Source organism: Natator depressus, chromosome 3 (assembly GCF_965152275.1).
Source record: "Natator depressus isolate rNatDep1 chromosome 3, rNatDep2.hap1, whole genome shotgun sequence".
Lineage (NCBI taxonomy): Eukaryota > Metazoa > Chordata > Testudines > Cheloniidae > Natator > Natator depressus.
In genome coordinates this window covers 189758736-189780390 of record NC_134236.1, presented here as the reverse complement: position 1 = coordinate 189780390, position 21655 = coordinate 189758736, and the positions used below count along the sequence as shown (strand labels likewise).

The 21655-nt window shown below is 41.6% G+C and overlaps 1 protein-coding gene across 2 annotated transcripts in view; it reads left to right on the top strand.

Moving 5' to 3' along the window:
• The window catches only part of USP34 (ubiquitin specific peptidase 34), a 275304-nt gene that overhangs the window by 91316 nt on the left and 162333 nt on the right, over positions 1-21655 (top strand). For both annotated transcript variants that reach the window (XM_074949535.1, XM_074949534.1), the window contains exons 15-22: positions 40-665; positions 2895-3109; positions 4261-4376; positions 4459-4586; positions 15040-15129; positions 15916-16011; positions 17399-17481; positions 20310-20464. In XM_074949535.1, coding sequence (XP_074805636.1) covers positions 40-665; positions 2895-3109; positions 4261-4376; positions 4459-4586; positions 15040-15129; positions 15916-16011; positions 17399-17481; positions 20310-20464 — 1509 coding nt within the window. The remainder of the gene's footprint in view (positions 1-39; positions 666-2894; positions 3110-4260; positions 4377-4458; positions 4587-15039; positions 15130-15915; positions 16012-17398; positions 17482-20309; positions 20465-21655) is intronic.

Genomic DNA, 21655 nt, shown 5'->3' with positions numbered 1-21655 from the left:
AATTTATTTTTGACATAATCAATTTTTGTAACATTATAGGAGTCTATGCAAGGAAGTTCTGATGAGACAGCAAACAGTGGTGAGGATGGCAGCAGTGGTCCTGGTAGCAGCAGTGGCCACAGTGATGGATCCAGTAATGAGGCCAATTCCAGTCATGCAAGCCAGTCTGCAGGAAGTCCAGGGAGTGAGGTGCAATCAGAAGATATTGCAGATATTGAAGCTCTCAAAGAAGAAGATGAGGAAGAGGAGGAAGATAGTGGTCATAATCCTCAGAAAAACAGTAGGAGCACAGAGTTACTAAGCAGGAAGATAGAATCACAAGCAGGCATTTGTTTAGGAGATTCACAAGGGGCAGCAGATAGGAGTGGTGCAAGCAATGGGTCAGGAAAGGACCATGTTTTTAACACTGAGTCTGTGCCTCCAGTGGATAGTCGAATTAGAATGCTAGATGCCTGTTCACACACTGAAGATGCAGAACATGATATGACGGGGGAAATGAATCCGGCTCACATATCACAAGGGTCTCAGGATTCTTGTATAACACATACAGGGGACTTCCTTGGGGAAACCATTGGAAATGAATTATTTAACTGTCGGCAGTTTATTGGGCCACAGCATCATCATCACCACCACCACCACCACCACCACCATCACCATCATGAAGGGTAGGTTGGTTATGCTTCTTTTAATTTCCTTTACAATAGCAATAAAAGTGATCGCTAAATGTACACTTCAGACATGTTCAGAAGATGTTCCATGTTCCTGGATCATTCAGATGATTACTTTTTTAATATTCTACAAATAGTTGCACAACAATCTATTTTATTGTCTAATTAAAGTTGCTTGCAAAGTTTTTATACTGGATGAAAAGATGTGCTAGAAGAAAACACTAAGATTCTTTTATTGGCAAATTTACATTGTTCAGCTAGTAATAACAACATGGTGACTTCGTCTTTCATTAATGAAGCCGAAGATTTGCTTTTTAGTTGTCTTTCTAATTTCCATAGTGATAAACTATGCTGCCAGGTGGTTCATATCTGTGTTTATCTGTATATACATATAAGTATCTCTTCATGTAGATAAGTTTAACAGACTCGTGTGCTGTGTTGAATTGCTTCATTGCGTACAAATTAGGGCTGTCAATTAATCGCAGGTAACTCACGTGATTAACTCAAAAAATTAATCGTGATTAATTGCACTTATAACAATAGAATACCAATTGAGATTTATTAAATATTTTTGGATGTTTTTCTACATATTCAATATTGATTTCAATTACAACATTAAATACAAAGTGCACAGTGCTCACAGTGCTCACTTCTTTTTTATTATAAATATATGTACTGTAAAAATGATAAACAAAAGAAATAGTATTTTTCAATTCACTTCATACAAGTACTGAAGTACAATCTCTTTATCATGTAACTTACAAATGCAGATTTTTTTTTGGTTACATAAGTGCACTCAAAAATAAAATAGTGTAAAACTTTAGCGCCTACAAGTCCACTCAGTCCTTCTTATTCTGCCAGTCGCTAAGACAAGTTTGTTTACATTGATGGGAGATACTGGTGACTGCTTCTTATTTACAATGTCACCTGAAAGTGAGAACAGGCGTTCGCATGGCACTGTTGTAGCCGGCATTGCAAGGTATTTACATGCCAAGTATGCTAAACATTTGTATGCCCCTTCATGCTTTGGCCACCATTCCAGAGGACATGCTTCCATGCTGATGATGCTCGTTAAAAAAATAATGCATCAATTAAATTTGTGACTGTACTCCTTGTGGAGAGAATTGTATGTCTCCTGCTCTGTTTTACCGTCTTTCTGCCATATATTTCATGTTATAGCAGTCTCGGATGATGACCCAGTACATGTTCGTTTTAAGAACACTTTCACAGCAGAATTGACAAAACTCAAAGAAGGTACCGATGTGAGATTTCTAAAAATAGCTACAGCACTCCACCCGAGGTTTAAGAATCTGAAGTGCCATCCAAAATCTGAGAGGGACGAGGTGTGGAACATGCTTTTAGAAACTACAGAACCCAAACCACCAAAAAAGAAAATCAGTCTTCTGCTGGTGGTATCTTACTCAGATGATGAAAATGAACATGCGTCAGTCCGCACTGCTTTGGATTGTTATCGAGCAGAATCCATCATCAGCATGGAAGCATGTCCGCTGGAATGGTGGTTGAAGCATGAAGGGACATATGAATCATTAGCGCATCTGGCATGTAAATATCTTGCAACACCAGCTACAGCAGTGCCATGAGAATGCCTGTTCTCACTTTCAGGTGACATTTTAAACAAGAAGCAGGCAGCATTATCTCCTGCAAATTGTAACCAACCTTGTTTGTCTGAGTGACTGGCTGACCAAGAAGTAGGACTGAGTGAACTTGTAGGCTCTAAAGTTTTACCTTGTTTTATTTTTGAATGCCGTTTTTTTTGTACATGACTCTACCTTTGTAAGTTCAACTTTCATGAAAAAGAGATTGCATTACAGTACTTGTGTGAGGTGAATTGAAAAATATTTTTTTTTTGTTTTTTACAGTGCAAATATTTGTCATAAAAAGTAAAGTGAGCACTGTACTCTTTGTATTCTGTGTTGTAATTGAAATTAATATATTTGAAAATGTAGTAAATATCCAAAAATATTTAAAATGGTATTCTTTTGTTGTTTAACAGTGCAATTAATCGTGATAAATTTTTTAATCATGAAATTAATCACAATTAATTTTTTTAATTGCTTGATAACCCTAGTACAAATATTTATTATTTCATCTGTCGTGACAAATTATTTCTGAAATTATAGGGTAATTGGAATTTATAAAATTAGCTTTATTGTACAAAACATGTTTCTGAAATTATTCATTTTAATGCTTGTCTGTATTTTATAGACACATGGTTGATGATATGCTAAGTGCAGATGATGTCAGTTGTAGTAGTTCCCAGGTCAGTGCAAAATCTGAAAAAAATATGGCTGATTTTGATGGTGAAGAGTCTGGTTGTGAAGAAGAACTTGTACAGATTAATTCACATGCTGAGCTAACATCTCATCTTCAACAGCACCTTCCTAACCTTGCTTCTATCTACCACGAACACCTTAGTCAAGGTAAGAGATGGTAATAGTAAGAAAAAAACCCAACCCTTTTTCTGTACTTCTAACTTTAATTTTGTCTTTTTAAAACTAAACTCTCCAGTAATTTCAACAAACAGATAATTTTCAGAAGCAAAGCAAACGAACAAACAAAACCACCAGACAAATCTCCCCTCCCCCCACGGAGGAAGTGTGTAAAACTATTAACAATGTGGAAGATGCTATATTATTTCAAAGGATTTCTTTGTACATATATGCTATATAAATATATTTCTATATATGTTTTCTTTCGTTTCTTTTGTCAAATGATTTTTATGCAAGATAAAATATAAACTAGTGGACTGTAGATCATTTTTTTAGCATTCTGCTTGAGATCTTATCCAGTTGTTTTTCCTTATGAAGACCCAAATTATGAATTTGAAAAGGACCTTAACCTAATTTCCTTTGGTATCTTTAATTTTGTATGTGCAAATAATTGCAACATAATACATACAATTGTATGCAGACAGATGTATTTTAAACATCTACTTGGTTTTGCCTGCATTTTATTTTCTTAGACATCTGAATGGTATCAGTTGTGCCCACACAATTTCAGAAGCAAAACTGCCCCTATAAGTATTTGTGCCTTATGGATTCTAGATGCAAAAGAGTGGTTTTTAAAAAATCTGTTACTGAAATATTAATTTTTAAGTGGAAAACTAAATGCCTGTTTTTATTGTTGCTCTGTTGGATGGAAGAGGCCACTTAAAAATCACAGTACAATGTAAGGGAGGAAAATTTTGATATTCCTTGTGTCCTCCCCAAGATGGTTGTTTATGAAGACTCCAGTCCTCAGGTCTACAGATTGACTTTTTTTTTTTTTTTTTTTTTTTTTTTTTTTTAAAAGAAGTGTATGCAAGCATGTCTTCCATTAGCAGAGACAAACTATGAGCCTTAGGTTAATCATTCTTGCATGGTTATGTTGCCTTGGTTTTCTTTTTGAGTGTTTCCATGTGTGCAGAAAGTTTTCAGTTATGCTTTTTTTGGATTTGAAAATCTGACAAAATAATAAACAGAGTTTTTAAACAGATTTTTTGAAACTAATAATAGCCATACATTGAAGCACTATATTCAAATTAGTTGTTTTTTTTGTGCATATTCAATAATAGCACCTGTGTTTTGCTTAGGGCCAGCCGTTCATAAACACCAGTACAACAACAACGCAGTGACGGATATTAACTTGGATAATGTTTGTAAGAAGGGAAATACTCTTTTGTGGGATCTGGTCCAGGATGAAGATGCAGTAAGTTAAATATCAGAAAAGAATATCTGCCAAAAGAAAATAAATACATGCTTGTCAATATCTTTTCTCTTACTTTCTGTAGATTCATCTCTCTGAGGGGTTAATAAATGAAGCAGAGAAGCTGCTCTGTTCCTTAGTGTGCTGGTTTACTGATAGGCAGATCCGAATGAGATTCATCGAAGGCTGCCTGGAAAATTTAGCAAATAACAGGTAACTGAAATTATTTATGCTATCACAGATTATTACATTTATCTGTTTCTATGTTCATGTATCAAAATAGCCATTTCTTTCTTTAAGCATATGCCTTATAATGGTCATGCTGAATATATATTAGTTTCTTAATCTTACTCAAAGGCCTGTTAAAGCTGATATGGGTAAAACATCAAAGTAAAGGGAAAAAAAATCAATCTGAAGAGTGATGTGAACCTTTCTGATACTGCTTTGAACTGGGACATGCCGAAGTCTCTAGGCTTCAAATACTGTTCAGCAATCCCCACTCCAGATGTGTAAAGTGCCAGTGTGATGGTCACATTACGTGTAAATGTCCTGTCTGCAAGGGATTCACTCTCTGGACCAAGACAGAGAAAGATATAAAAGTTGGGTCAGAGACATTCTTATAGAGGCAGTTTTGTGCCCCCATTCAGTATTGAGCCTTTTGGTGTGTGGAGACTCGGATTCCACACCCTTTCTCAGCACACTGCCAGACTTAGTGGCACCCAATATTGAAGGGTGTCTGTTAGAAGATATTGCTTTCCCCCTCTGGGGCCCTGCAAGGAGCAGGCAATCCTGCTTTTTCTTCAAGGGCTCAGTCTCCATTGGCCCACCATGAGAAGTCAAGTACCGAGGTTAGGGCAGCCTTTGCAAGATTGTCCCCAGTACCACACTTGGGTTCTCTTGAGTTATCAACTCAGGAGCCTGATCAGATACTGTCAAGATAGCCGACTTTGTCTGCTGCACCAACTTTTAAACAGCTTTGTTGGTACCAACCACACCTGCGGCATACACAGCAGCATGGGACCTCCTGTGTTTGTCAGTACCAGATTCATTGCTCATGTAGGATGACTCACTTCCTGCTTCCCTCTCACTAACACAAGTGTTCAGTTTCTGTTTTGCTTCAGTCTTTATTAAAAGGTTAGTGATGACCATATACTCAACGCAATACTAACAACAAGGGGGAAGGAACACAAGCCAGAATAAGGAAATAACAGGTTAAAGAATGTTTAGATAAGTTAGTTTAGATAAGTGCGTTCAGGTCAGCAGGGCCTGATGAAATTCATCCTAGGGTACTTAAGGAACTAGCTAAAGCAGGGGTTCTCAAACTTCATTGCATTGCGACCCCCTTCTGACATTAAAAATTACTACACGACCCCAGGATGGGGGGTGGAAGCCTGAGCCCACCCAAGCCCCACTGTCGGGGCGGGAGGTCGGGGGGTAAGCAAAGCTGAAGCCCAGGACCGGTAACCTGAGTCCCAACACGGAGGGCTGAAACCCTCAGGTTTTGGCCTTGGATGGTGAGGCTTGGGCTTCGGCCCTGGGTCCCAGCAAGTCTAAGCCAGCCCTGGCGAACCCATTAAAATGGGGCCATGACTCACTTTGGGGTCCTGATCCACAGGTTGAGAACCGCTGAGCTAAAGCAATCTTGGAATCATTAACAATTTTCTTTAGGAACTCCTAAAGATCATGTGAGGTCCCAGAAAACTGGAGAAGGGCAAACATAGTACCTGTGTTTTAAAAGGAGAACAAAGACGATCCAGGGAATTATAGGCCAGTCAGCCTAACTTCAGTACCTAGAAAGATACTGAAACAAATGATTAAACAACTTGTAAGCACCTGGAGGATACTAGGGTTGTAAGGAATAGCTAGCATGGATTTGTCAAGAACAGCACATGCCAAACCAGCCTAATTTCCTTTTTCTTGCCTAGTGGATGGGGGCGGGCGGGAAGGAGTAAATCTGATATTTCTTGATTTTAGTAAGGCTTTTGACACGGGGAAACTAGGAAAATGTGATCTAGATGAAATTGCTATAAGGTGAGTGCACAACTGGTTGAAAGACCATACTCAAAAGTTGTTATCAATGGTTTTCTGTCAGAGTGGGAGGGCATACCTAGTGGAATCTGGCAGGGGTCTGTCCTGGGTCCTGTTATTCAATATTTTCATTAATGACTTGGATACTGGAGTTGGAGGTATGCTTATAAAATTTGCAGATGACCCCAAATTGGGAGGGGTCACAAACACTTTGGAGGACAGTATTAGAAATCAAAATGCCCGTGACAAATTGGAGAATTGGTCTGTATTAAACAAGATGAAATTCAGTAAAGACAAGTACAAAGTACTTCACACAGGAAGGAAAAATCAAATGCACAATTACAAAATTGGGAATAACTGGATAGGTGGCAGTGCTCCGGAAAAGGATCTGGGGGTTATAGTGGATCATAAATTGCATTTGAGTCAACAATGTGATGCAGCTGCAAAAAAGGCTAATATTATTCTGGGGTGTATTAACAGGGGTGTCTAATGTATGACGTGGGAGGTAATTATTCCACTGTACTTGACACTGGTGACGCCTCAGGTGGAGTTTTATGTCCAACTTTTGGTGCTACACATTAGGAAAAAAGTGGATGAATTGGAGATAGTCCAGAGGAGAGCAACAAAAATGATAAAAGATTTAGAAAACCTGGCTTCCCCGGAAAGTTTATAAAGAACTGGGCATGTTTAGTCTTGAGACAAGACTGAGGCGGGGACCTAATAAACCTTGAAATATTTCAAGCACTGTTATAAAGAGGAGAGAGATCAGTTGTTTTCCATGTCCACCGAAGGAAGGACAAGTAGTAATGGGCTTAAACTACAGGAAGGGAGATTTAGGTTAGATATTAGGAAAAGCTTTCTAAGAACAGTTAAGCTTTAGAATATGCTTCCAAAGGAGGTTGTGGAATCCCCATCATTGGAAGTTTTAAAAAACAAGTTGGACAAACACCTATCGGCGTGGTCTAGGTTTACTTGGTCCTGCCACAGCACAGGAGGCTGGAATTGATGACTTCTGAAGGTCCCTTCAAACCCTACATTTCTCTGATCCCTTGATTCTGTGAGCTTGTGGAAGGCACATGTGCTGCCCTGAAGGGTACTGCTATGGGGAAAAAAATTCTCTGGCTCTGGTGCACTGACACACGGATGCCTAAAGTGGAATGGACATGTGCAGTATACCTCAAAGAACAACAATTATGGAAGTGGTAGGTAACTGTTTTTCGAGTGCTGGTCCCTGTGTGGATTCCAAATGCAGGTGAGCATGTGTGCCATGCACTGGAGCTGGAAGTGTTCATAGTAGTGCCTGTTGACCCACGCATGCATCATGCGTCGGGCACGTGGTATGTCCGAGGCTTTAAGAGGCTGCTCCAGTTTCCTCCTACCGCCACATGGCCAGAGTCTGAACCCCTGTGCCTCTATGCTCTTAGCCACCTAAAAGTACTGCGTTCTAAACTTTCATTGTATATAATTTTCTTATCTAGTTAGTTGTCCGTTATTCATTGTAGCTAGTTAGGTTCTCTCTTTGGACTTCCCCTCCTGTGGACTCCTCCCTTCCAGCTCGGGTTCTATGTTCCGTCCAACCGGCTTCAAAAATTGTGCCTCGTGCCCTCACGCCTTTACAGTGAGCGATGAACACATCCATTGCCTATACTGCCTGGGTGAAGCCCACGTAGTTTCCCGCTGCTCCATCTGCTGTTCATTCCTGTCTGACCCGAGCAGCTCATGAACTTTGTCTCTGTAATTTTTTAATGGAGGGGGCAGTGGGTCCACGTGCGCAACCGGACCCGGCTCCGATGCAACCACTGGAGCGGTGCCCATCACTGGCGGTGAGCACCTCATCAGGTCCCTCATGTGGCACCGATGGCACCGTCACATCCGCCTAAGCCCCACTGTGTGCACAAGTACAGGCACAAAGGTGGCTCCCCGATGAGGACTGCCTCAAAACGCAGCGTTACCTCCCAGAGCCATGATGGGTCGGATGAGAAATCACGCATCACAGCAGAAGGTTCAACTTCTACTTCAGCCCTGAAGAGAGTGCACAAGGAGCTCTGCTCCAAACGCCATCACTCACCATTGGCCCCGCCTTCCATCCCAACACTGGGACCTTCTATTTCATTCCCAGCACCATCAAGTCCACGGGGACCCTCGGGCTTGACACACCTGGTTCCACCTACTTGGGGCCGTTTATTGCGTCCGACATTGTCGACAGCACTTATGTTGCCCTTTGCGAGCACTCCACCATACTCCAGACCTCCGCCCGTCTCCAGGCTCCCTTCTCCGGCCAATGAACTCCTTGTCCTCCATCATTCTCTGCTGGCTCTGGTGACAGACGAGCCCCACTTGATTGTTGACCGCCCTCCTGCTCCACGCCTGGCACTGTGGGTCTCACCGGTGCCGATGGCTCCTCCTTTCCCTCCTTGTCTTCTGACCCGGACATGGACCTTTCCCCAGCCTGTTCCTACAATCTGGACCCTTGGACTATGGTCCTGTGGCTGACCCATGGTTTCAACACCCACGGATACTGCTGCTGCATGGTGACCCTACTCCTGGCCTTACTGGCCGTCGTTGCACGCCTACCATCATTGCAGTATGCATCACCTGTGCTGTTCATCTTCTGCCCATACTGCCACCCCCCAGGAAGAACCCCTGGTTGCTCCCTCTCCGTCGGCACCGTTGGCCCCGGCTGCACCGTCGGAACCACCCATCCCTTCAGGCACTTGGTCATCACTGGATGACGCCCTTATTCCATCTTTCCTCTCACAACCAGATGACCAGGGACAGTACCTGTCCCTGCTCCATCACATGGTTACCTTTCTCAGTCTCCTGGTGGAAGGTGTTTAGGACTTCAAGGACCAATTCCTGGACATCCTTCAACCACCCAGATGCTCTCGTATGGCCTTACCCATCCATACCATCATATTACAATGGTTGCAGGCTGTGTGGCACACGCCAGCATCCTGTGCTCCTACACCAAAAAGGGCAGAATGCTGGTATTTCATTCCCTCTAAGGACACCGACTTTTTTTTTACCCTCCTACCACCTAACTCCCTGGTGGTCAAAGCCACCACTGAATATGCCCATCAGCAACATTTCAAATGCACCCCCCGACTGTGCTGTCAAGAAACTAGACTTGATGGGTCACAAGGTTTATTCATCAACAGTGTTACAGTTCTGCGTCACCAGCTACCAGGCTATTCTTGCCAAATACCACTTTCTGTCCTACTCCAAACTGGCAGACATCCAAGATTCTCTTCCACTAGACCGCCAGCAGGAATTCCAGATGAGGGCAGACTGGTAGCCAAGGTCATGCTCCAGGGTGGGGTTGACGCCACAGACACTGCATCTTGCTCCTTGGCATCTGGCGTAGTCCTCCACTGCGACTCTTGGCTCAAGTCTAGCGGCTTCCCTAAAGGCTTCCAGATGACCCTCTAAGACCTTCCTTTCGATAATAAATTATTCAGTGACAAAACGGATGAGTCCTTTCACTCCCTTTAGGACATGTGAGCTACACTTCGCTCCCTGGGCATCGATATTCCAGCCTCCACCCGCTGACAACAACGTCCACTCCTCCGCCCTTGCCCATGGACCACTTACCAACCATACCTCCATTTGACTCACCTTGCCCTCGCTCTCAGCAACCCCGACATTCCTCTTCCGCCACCTCTACCTTTCACTGACCATCGAAACAACCCTCAAGACCTGCGTACCCTCCCTGGCCCCTCCTGTCTCGCCACAAGTTGTCTTTGGGGGTCGTCTTGCCCTCTTTGCCCGCAAATCACTTCCGACTGTTGGGTGCTGGACATCATCCATTAGTGCTACCTCATCGAATTCCATTCCTTTCCTTCCCTTCTGGCCACCCTCTGGACCTTTCACAAGACCATTTTCTCCACAATGCCCCTCTACAAGGGCGCCATAGAACCTGTTCCATGATGCTATCACAGCCGTGGCTTCTATTCCCACTGTTTCCTCATTCCAAAGGAAGGGAATGATCTTTGCCCCATCCTGGACCTCTGATCCCTGAACAAGTTTATTCACAGCTTTTGATTCGGTTGGTCACCTTTCCCCTCATCATCCCCTCCCTTTCCCATGGAGCTTTGTTCGCAGCTCTTGATATGAAAGATGCATACTTTCACAGACCTCCACCCCACTCACCGCAAATTCCTTCACTTCATAGTGGGTGGTGCCCATTATCAATTGTGCATCCTTCCCTTCGGGATTGCTACCGCCCCTCCACCCCGCCACCTCTTCACAAAGGTCTTTGTGATTGTGGCTGCCAACATGTGCCGACAGGGCCATATCCTTTTTCCTTACCTGGACAACTGGCTTCTCGTGGCACCTTCTCGCTCCCACCTCCTTACCACCGTATTGATTCTATGCACCCTCTCCACAATTTGGATATTGCATCAACAAGGAAAAGTTGATCCTTGTTCCTACCCGCACACTTACTTTTATAGGGGCACAGCTGGACTCTGTTGCGACCATGCCTTTCTTCCCAAGGACTGCTTCTTCGCCCTCATTTCCCTTATTGTGATGCTCTGATGCTGTCTGCACATACACATCCGTCAGTGACTTTCCCTTCTGGGCCACATGGCGGCTTGCACTGCTATTACACCATGTGGCTGCCTCTATATGCATTTCCTTCAACACTGGCTCTGTACTGTCTAAGATTTGCAGTCAGACTGACTAAACGAATTGCTCGTCCTCCCCCCTTCTGTTAGCTTCCCTTGGCTGGTGGTGCAACCCATCCACAGTCCTAGCAGGCTACTGTTTACGCCCCCCACACCCACCACCACCCTTATCACAGATGCTACATTGGTGGGCTGGGCCGCCCATCTTGGCGACTGCACAGCACTGGGCCTTTGGTCACCACGAAAAGCGCAGGTGCCTATCAACATCCTAGAGCTCCAAGCAGTCTGCCTTGCCTGTCAAGCCTTTCTACCCTGCTTCTGCTCCCCCTGCGTTCAAATACTGTCAGACAACATGACAGCAATCATATACATTAACAGGCAGGTGAGACACTGGCCAGCAGAAGGCACTCCGAGGCTGGAAAAGAGCTAATTCCCAGTCGACCAGCAGGAGGAGCCGTGCCGGTGAGTCTTCTCTCTGCTACAGGCACGCTGTGCTAGAATCTCCTCGCAACACCAATAAACTGCAAGTTTCCAATATTCTACTCCTAAAGGGGTGTGGGGCTGGGCCGGGCTCTTAGGGCGATGCCCTTCTCATTCCCTGGACTTCGGATCTTCTCTACGCCTTCCTGCCTGCTCCCATTCTCCCCCAGGTCTTAAACTAGTTACACTGGGACTGGGCAATGGTAATCCTTGTAGCTCTCTCCTGACTTCGCCAATAGTGGTACAGCAACCTTCTGCGCCTCTCTGCTCACCCCGCAATCCCGAATCTCCTGATGCAAGTCTGCGGACAACTGCAAACCCCAATCCATGTTCTCCTCACCTTACAGCCTGGTATTTGGTTGGGGATCACGTGTAGACCAGGCCTACTCTGTGCCCGTCTGTAACATCCTCACTAAGAGCAGGCTCCAAACCACTCACATCTGTTTCATTGCTAAGTGGCATTGCTTCACTGCCTGGGCATGCCACCGCCACAGCCCAGTAGACTTTGTCTCCATTTCTACTCTCGTGGACCACCTCCTCCATCTCCGCCAATTGTGCCTAGTGCACTCCTCTGTCCGTGTTCACCTAGCTGTACTCAGTGCCTTCCTCCCACCCATGGATAGCTTCTCCATCTTTACTCACCCAACAACTTCCTGCTTCCTCTGGGGCCTCCTCAATGTTTTTCCCCTGTACAATAGCCCGCCCCACCTTGGGAGCTCAATTTCGTCCTCTTGACCCTCACCAAATCCCATTTCAAACTCCTTACCACCTGCTCCCTCACCCACCGCTCCATGAAGGTCGTCATCTTGATGGCAATCACCTCTGCATGCCATGTCAGTGAACTGGCAACCATTATGATGGACCCCCACCCCCATTCACCATCTTCTGTAAGGACAAAGTCTCCTTATGTCTACACCCCACGTTTCTGCCCAGTGTGGCTTCCTCTTTCCACCTCAACCAAAGTATACGCCTCCCAGTCTTCTACTCCAAATCCCACGCCTTGCCCATGGAACGCTGCTTCCACTCCCTTGATGTTTGTCGGATGCTAACCTTTTATATCCATCACACCCGTGCCTTCCGCCCAACCCCCTCGGCTCTCTGTCGCCATCGTGGAGTGTCGCCGCAGCTCTGCCCTCTCTTTGCAACGTCTCTCCAAGTGGATGTCTTGCTGCATGGAGACCAGTAATGACCTATCGGGCACTCTGCTCCTACTAGGAATCATGGTCCACTCCACATGGGCAGACACTGCCACGTCCGCCTTCCTCGTGGACATTCCATGGCAAGGCATATGTCAAGCTGCCACTTGGTCCTCCATCCACACTTTTTCCACTCGTTATGCCATTGCTCCCTCCACAACGATGGATGCTGCAGTCAGTCACGATGTCATACAGACTTGGTCTTTTTGATAGTCCTCACATCCCCCTCTTTCCTGACCACTGCTCACTACTCTCCTGCCTTCGGAATCCACATAGGGACCAGCACTTGAAGTGAAGACTACTTTGCTGTAACTGGAGGTTCTTCAAGAAGTTTGGTCCCTATCTGGATTCCAATCCCACGCTCCTTCCCCTCTGTACTGGGCTCCTCTGTTGCTGGGTAAGAGGGAACTGGATCAGCGTCGACCCGCGCAGCTTCTTAAAGCCTCGGCCGCACCACTGTGCCCGACGCATGACACGCGTGGGTGAACCGATAGTACTATGAACAGGTCTGGCTCTGGTGCATGGCGCGCATGCGCACCTGTGTTTGGAATCCAGATAGAGACCACATATCTCAAAGAACCTCCAGTTACAGTAAATAACTTCCTCTTTTTTATACATCTTCCTTAAATTGATATCTGTGTATATATTTAGTTACATTCTTATATGCTTATTTTTGCCTCAGGGGATATTTGTAAATTTGGTTAACTTTCATGGGAGTTATATATGCACACTTAGAAGACCTAGACCCACTTAAGCAAACCAGAAGAAGATGAGAAGCACACAGCCTGTTTTTACTGAGGCAGGACAAGTTTGCTGACTGCAGAGTTATCTTAATAAACCTTTGGTGCTTTTAACTATGGCTAACATAGAAGAGATTTAGACCTTTGCAGTGCCAACAAATCTTTTTAGACTTCAGTCCTCTTCATAGTTTTGAGAGAGAACCTGCATGCCTGTAACTCAGAAGAAACATTTAGCACTTTTTGGACCACATCTCATTCCAATTTGGTCAAAACCCTGGTCTAATTGAGTTTCTGAAACTGGATTTTTCATGAGGGTGACTAAGGCTGGTTGCTTGTCCTGGGAGACATTATGAAGTTCAGGCTCACATTATTTTGTAAGAAAAATTATTTGAAATAGCTTTGTAATAATTAATAGTTTAAACTACTTAAAGAAACAGGTTAATCTCCAATATGCTAATCCAGAACCAAACTGATAAAACTTCATAGCGGAATCTTGTTCATAGTGCGCTAACTGATTTACTAACACCATGATTTATGGTGCATAGTATTTGTCATGACAGACGTGGTTATGACACAAACACAGCCATAGATCTGACTATCTAGGGCCCTTAACAAACCAGTTAAGGGTCGGTGATTTCATTCTTAGAGCTAAATTCTTCAAGCAGATCCACTGCAAAGATATCAAATAAGATGCTTAAATGGAGAATTATTTTAGCTTCAGTATGTAAATGGAGATCCTCTGGGCCATTCCTTGCTCCAACTAGGGATCTGCAGTGGTGCTGTATGTCCTAGGCATGTAAGTCTAGCACATTATTGATTTATATTCTGTTGTCTGAAGCTCAGCATAAATAAAAACTAATTCAGGTGAAATAGGTGACCAAGCTGTAGGGAAACAATGGCTGCAATCTTTTCCCTGTTATGTTCTGTTACCATTTTTATTAGGAACTCTTTTTTTAGTATTAGACACATTATATAAACCTCTTATAATTGTTTTTAAAAATGAAATATAATTCAGCACACCAAACAGCGGTGTACAACATTAGGCCATTGGGGCACTTCTTGGGTTGTTGAAGTTTTCAGGAATTAGCCTTGTTTTTTGCCTGCTCCTCAGGTGTGCACCCATAGCCTACATATACATATCTAATGTTACTATATTGGCAGTTTGGGGCAGATCTAATTCTGTTTACATACATTTCATGTGCTTAAAACTGGACCTATTTTGCTGAAATTTCAAAAGAAAATGTATTTCCTCTCAGCATGATAATCCAATATATTAATGAATGTGTATTTGGCATAATCTTTTTGAAATATCAGGCTTCTAGAATGAACAAAGTGAATACTATTTTATTTTATACTTGAAAGCAATATTGTGTGTAAAGTATTATTTATATATAAATATTTATAATATTCACACTCCAAATTCTGTTCATGAGAGGGGTACATACAAAGGTGGACTTCACCCAAATATGCCCAATACTTTCAATTGAAAGTGAATTTGTCAGTGAAGCGCATGCACACTTGACAATAACTTTAAATACTGTCGGTGACTTTAATTTACAAAATCATATTCCAGTTATTTCTTTTTTCCTCCCTTTAGATCTGTAGTAGTTTCACTTCGTCTTCTTCCAAAGTTATTTGGTACCTTTCAGCAATTTGGGAGCAGTTATGATACACATTGGATAACAATGTAAGTGAAAATACCTTCTCTCATCTACACCCCCCCAAAAAAGGAAAGTGATGATTGCCAAAGGGCTGTTGATATGATAAAGAGCCTTTCACGTCTAGATCACATATTCAAATCTGGTCCAAGTCTTAGATTGATTATTACTCAAAGTCATTACCATCTGATGGCCTATATGAAATGAGTTTGATGTCTTTAGTTCCTGATGAAAAGTCGAGGCTGTGTAGTGCTGTTCTGCCTTAGGGGGAAATCAGGTTCAGTTTTTGGTCCCTGAACTGGCAGAAGTTTTGAGTGCTGCAGAGGAAGCACACCTGGATTTTTTGGAAAGGTAGTGCATTATGTCACTCATCAGCAACTCCTGTAGCCATTTAGACCTTTATTCAGCAAAGTACTTAAACACATACTAACTTCTAAGCATGTGAGTAGTCCCATTGAAGATCTTAAAATTGGTCTATAAATATTTGGCTAAAATATAGTTTGTCATTGGAACTGCTATTGATGTTCTTAAAGTTAGACACTTAAATACTTTGCTGAATCAGAGCCTTAAAGAGCAGTGTTGATGAGCTCTGAAGGAAGTTCCATCTGTTAGTCCTAGGCCAGAAAATGATGGCCACACTATGGAGCTTTAAGGGTGAGAAGACAGAGCAGAGAAACATAGTGGAGACTTCTCAAGATTCTATAAGTGATGAGGCACATGGAAAGTGCATTGTAGGAAAATTCATATGCAAATTAACAAAGCTAACAACATACGTCTCACTTAAGCAAAATATTTTTTCCCTTTAAATTGCACAGGTGGGCAGAAAAAGAACTTAACATGATGAAACTCTTCTTTGATAATTTGATACACTACATTCAAGCAGTGAGGGAAGGACGACATAAACATGCATTGTAAGTATAGTGTATGCATCTGATTTTGTGAGTATTGAATATAATTATATAATTTTAAACTTTAATTTTTCTGTTCTTGTCCTTATGGCAATTTCTTCTGAGACAATTCTCTTTTTATTATAATAATTAATAACTCTTGTTGGGGAAATGTAGGTGCAAGAAAGATGAGCAGTAGGAAGACTTGCTGCAACCATATTATGTCTTCAGCCAAATATTTATAGACTAATTTTTAATAAGATCATCCTTTGTGTCTCATATTAGCATGTTAAATATCTGCCTTTAATTTTAAAAACACGTTAATCTTTTTAATTCTTTCTAAGAGTGATCCTTATTAATCATTATTGCTTTGAATATTTACATTTACTGATATAAGGTAAAGATTTCTTTACAGAAATTGATCAAAGGCATCTAAATTAGTTTATTTAAAAACCTTTAAGGTGTTTCTACTAATTTTCCTTCTGCTATAAAATCTCATTAAGACAGTACAGTTAGCTTCAAGTGCTAAAACTTCAGTGCCCATTTTCTAACCTGGGTGCCTAACATTAGGTACCTACGTCTATTTTTAAACCCAGTTAAAAGTTGCCTAATTTATAGCAGTGCTGAGCACTTGCAACTCACAAGATCTGCATCTATGAAAATCAGGTCACTTGTATTTATGTATCTATATATTGATATAGGTGCCTAACTTTAGGCATCCACATTTGAAAAGTTTAGCTTTCAATTAGGGTCTAATTTTCAGCCTCACAAAAACCTTCATCTGCACATGCAAATCCCGTAGTTAGAGATCTATGTGATTAGTTACAATTTTAAAGGCTGGTTTGAAGCTGACTGAAAATTTAGCTTTTTATCTGAAATAGTTCATTGTTGAAAATTAGGTCATATATTGTTTCATTCTTCTCTTTTACGTTCATTAAACCTGCAGCTCATAATAGGTGGGGAATATAGTTTAAATTTCTAGGCAGCACTTGCAAAGATTGCTGAAAGAGGAATAATTCATCTTTATGCAATGACTGGAAGTTCAGACATTTCTGAGCATTTTGCAGGTATATTAGAAACTTAGTGAAGGCCCCATTCTGCATGGTGTTGAGCAGATACAGCTCCTACTAAAGATGCATAAAGTACACACAAAACTCACCTATTGCCCCCCTGTTTTCTTTTTCCAATTATTTTGTATTGTGCTACAATCTGTATGTGTGGGGTTTACATTACTTTTTGAACTTAGTTTGAAGTTTTGAAAGTAGTTTTAAAAAATTAATGAGAAATTATGTTCTTATGTTTGCTCAAGTTTGTGTGTGTGTGTAGGGATGTAGAAGGATTGATATAAGTAATTAAACATTTGCAAATGAATTAAAAATATGTTTTATTTAAAAAAAATATTCAAATGTAGGTACAGCCACAGTGCAGAAGTTCAAGTGCGTCTTCAGTTTTTGACATGTGTTTTTTCAACTCTTGGATCACCAGATCATTTCAGTAAGTTTTTTTTATATTACCTGATAATTAATATCCATCCCTTGAATTTTACAATTAAACACATCTACATTTTAACAATCTGATTATTTTTTGAATTAATATGACCATATATTTTTTTAAAATCACAGTATCAAAGGTTAATCTGAAATGCTGTACTTTAAGAGGAGGACAGTCTTGTAGGTAAAGCACAGAACTGGGGATCAGAACTTTTGGATTCTATTCCCAGCTTTGCTTGGTCATGTCATTTAACTTCACTGAGCGTCATTTTCTTACAAATGGGCAGGGCCATCCCTAGACATTGTGGTGCCCTATGCAGCCCCCCTGTGGGTGTGTGTGTGTCCTCTGGTCTCCGCGGGGGGGCAGAGGGGGCTGCGCCGAAGGTCGGTGGGGGGCAGGAGCTGGCTTGGGGGGCAGGGGGAAACCGCCCCCCAGCACGAGCTGAGTGGGTTGGGGCCAGGTCGCTCCATATCCTGCTGCCCAGTGATTGCAGGATGGAAAGTGCAATATGAGTGCAAAAATGTTGTTTATTTTTGTGTGTTAATAATGTAGCTTACAAATGGTTTTCTGGAATAATGTCTTGTGTGCTAAATAATGGTAATATTTGGGGACAATTAAATAATATTTTAGAATGAAAATGATCAGTATACAAATTTAATTCCTGTAATGACATTAGTTTATTGAGTTAGAACAACAATCAGTGAACACTGATTCTAATGAAGTTATGGCACTTAAACTAAAGTATACGTGACTGGATTAAGTATGAAGGACAAACATGCTGCTCATGTATCCATTCAGAGGAAAAGCAGGCCTGGGGGGAATTTATTTAGCAGCAAAGTTGGATTTTCAATAGAAGATTGAGATCAAGGAGCACTTCACAGAATACTTGCACACTATTACAGTATAGCAAAACCAAGAAGTTAACGTGGCAGCTGGAAACAGATGCATACAAAGGGAATCTGGAATATGAGATTGAAGTGTTGGCACTACTTCCCTGAAGAAAATTAATACAATCACAATAATTAATTAAATAAACTTCCAGTTCCGTGTGATGACATAAGGAAAGGCTGGAGAATAATCATTCGGTCTAATTAATTGTACTGCATAATTTTGTTGGAACTTGCTGATGAGCACATTAGAAGCACCTGGTCAGACGTGAACAAGGTGTTTCAGCAGCAAGAAAGAGAGGAAGGGAGATGTACTAATTATTGGCCTTCTCTTTCTAACAGCACCAAAGAAAATGCAACTCCATACACAACAGCAAATGAAAACGAACAGAAAGAACATGCTATGGCTTCCAAATAGTGAATAAGCCTAGAAATTCCTGTAGTAATTTCTTTTCTAGTATGAACAGTCAAGATTAAGCATTAAAAATACTCCAGATATCCCACTTGGCTGTCCAGTACTCTGTTTATCGTATTTGGATGAGGCAGCCTCTGATGGATGATAAGATCTGCTGCATAGCATAACTAATCCTTCAGGCTTCTGCAGTTTTAGTAATACGCTCTCCTAAAGTTAACTTTGTTTTAATTTAAACTAATTTGATTTTTGTAAAATCTACTGCTACCAACATAGAGGGTCTGTATCATCCCCAGGCCTAATACCAGTTTACAGGGGTGAAGAAAATATGAGGACTCTAGGTGGTTCTGCAGTTGCTTTGCCACAAAGATTAGAGTTAGAGATAAGATAGTAGTTAGTGAGACTGTCAGTAACAAGCGATACTTAGTCAACCACTCATTTTGGTCAAATCATGCTTTTAGTAGCCATGTGGTTCCAGCTAACAGTGTGTAGGCTGCAGCTTTCCAAGTACCTCCAGAATCTGCATGATCAAAAGTAACCAAAATTCAAGAAGATATTACTATTATTGCAACCTGCTGGTATGGCTGTGCTGCCACAATCTCTTTGATTTTGTCCATGCAGTACAATAGATAGAAAATTCCTAAAATTGAGAAAATATTAATTCTGAGTGAGTTCTTGTGGATAAATAGGCTGTTCACTTTTAGAATTGTTGTGCTGATCAAGACTTCATTGGTACCATGATGTAAGAAAAGAACGGTTACTTAGCTGTCAGTATGGCACAGAACCTCACAATTTCTCTGTGCCTCAGTTGGTCATACTCCAAGTTCAGTTTCCACCAATGGCACGCTAGGCTCTTTCCCCTCATAGTTCATCTGTTATAGGTTGTCTCTTATTCAAGGTGACCTCAGGATGGCACAAATAGAGGGGTATTTAGGAGCCATAATATCAATAGTCAAGGGCAAAAAATTAGTATAATGTCCTACAGTGCCATTGATAAAATAGTCCACAGTGTTCTCCCTTGAAGAAGTCTGCAGCCTAACCAGGAACACCAGTTTCTGAGTGCAAACCAATGAAGTCCAGTGCTTTGATGAGAGCTGAGTGGCTTATTGATCTCCCCTTGAAGGAAGTAACAATCAAATCGTGATATATAATTCTTAACCACTAGCTCCATTTCCAACTCAAAAATGAAGTCCAGAATGTGTCTAAACACATGTATAAAGTGAAAAACCTCCTGCGGTTTGATAGGAATGAAATCCTGAGTGTGTTTGTATGGATATTCACATCATCAAGGACAAAAAGCCATGGCAACTACTCAGATCCACGCTGCACAAAAATGCCAGAGAGAGAGAGATGCTTGTCCGTTGATTGCTACATATGGGAGATAAAAGGTAGTTCTGCTGCCGGACATATTTTTAAAACTTATCATCCTGACAAAGGGTTTTATGCCTTTTCTTCTACTTGTCCTGTTTTAGATAGAATATGCAAATTTATATGACATTATAAAGAAGCATTTACAAACATTTTATTTCTAGGATTGAGTTTAGAACAAGTCGACATTTTATGGCATTGTTTAGTAGAAGATTCTGAGTGCTATGATGATGCATTACACTGGTTCTTAAATCAAGTACGAAGTAAAGATCAGCATGCTATGGGAATGGAAACCTACAAGCATCTTTTCTTAGAAAAGGTATATGAAAACAGTTTTTAATTAAACTTATTCATTTGAGTTTAAATTTTTTTTTCTGTATCAAAGTGATTTTAATATATTTAAAGTTACTTCTGGGGGAAATCCTGCCCTTTCTGCAGCAATGGTAGGTGCCAGGTGCAGTGGAACTATTCTTCTGCATTGTGAGGTGGAGGGGAATCCTATTCAGGTGTCCATCCCATCCCCTCTGCCTGCCTTAGATTTCTAGTCGGCAGTGTCTCTCTGTGCATCTCGATGGAGTCGGGTTTCGGGACAGACCAGAGCCAAGCTGAGGGAAGGGGAGGTTTGCCAGTATATGGATCTACTGTTCTTGCCTTCTGTGGAGTGGAGGCACAGGAGCAGCAGAAGGCTTAGGACTTTAGTAGTGGCTGCAAATTGACTGTTACTGCTCCACTGACTTTGAGGGAAGATACCTGTTGTCTGCCACCCTTCTTTCTGACACACCCACTCCCTTTGCTAAAACCATGACTATTCTGGTTTATCACATGGAGCAGGATTACTAATTGCATAGTAATCAGCCATTGAAAACCTTTTTTGCTAGTGACTTTCTGTCCCTTTTCTTCCTTGGTATACAGCATGGATTGTGTATCCCTCTTTATTTAAGTAGGGGGTGGGAGAAGGGGGAGAGTGTCATTTCCCTTTTCTTAACCCCCCAATTTAATCTATTTTTACATTAGACTTCTCACTCCCTCTCTCTTCAGTTTGTAAAGTAGGAAGTATGTTTTCTCAGATAATCAAATTGATAACTAAAGATTTCGTGTCCAGGATGGAGCGTTTAATTTGAACCACGTTACTTCAATCCAGTAAAATAAAATTATATTCCCCTGCTGATATACTTGGAAATTACAAATACAAGGCTGAAAAGTAGAATTTTTCCTTTCTTTCGATACATAGAATTCTTTAGCCACACTTCTTTGTGCAAATCAGAATGTACTCCAACAAGTCCTGCACTTTAGCAAATTGTTTCATTCACCTTCAGCAAAACTTACAATATATATCAATTAGTTTTGTGTGGTAATTGTCATACTGTAATGGAACTTACAGTAGGCCATGTATTATCTTTTTTTTTTCTATGTACTCTGCTAATTATATAAAGTAAGACTGTTACATCTTGGTATGCAATTCCATTGTCCATAGGCACCCTAGTTGTTTTTAAACCCTGAAGAGTCGGGT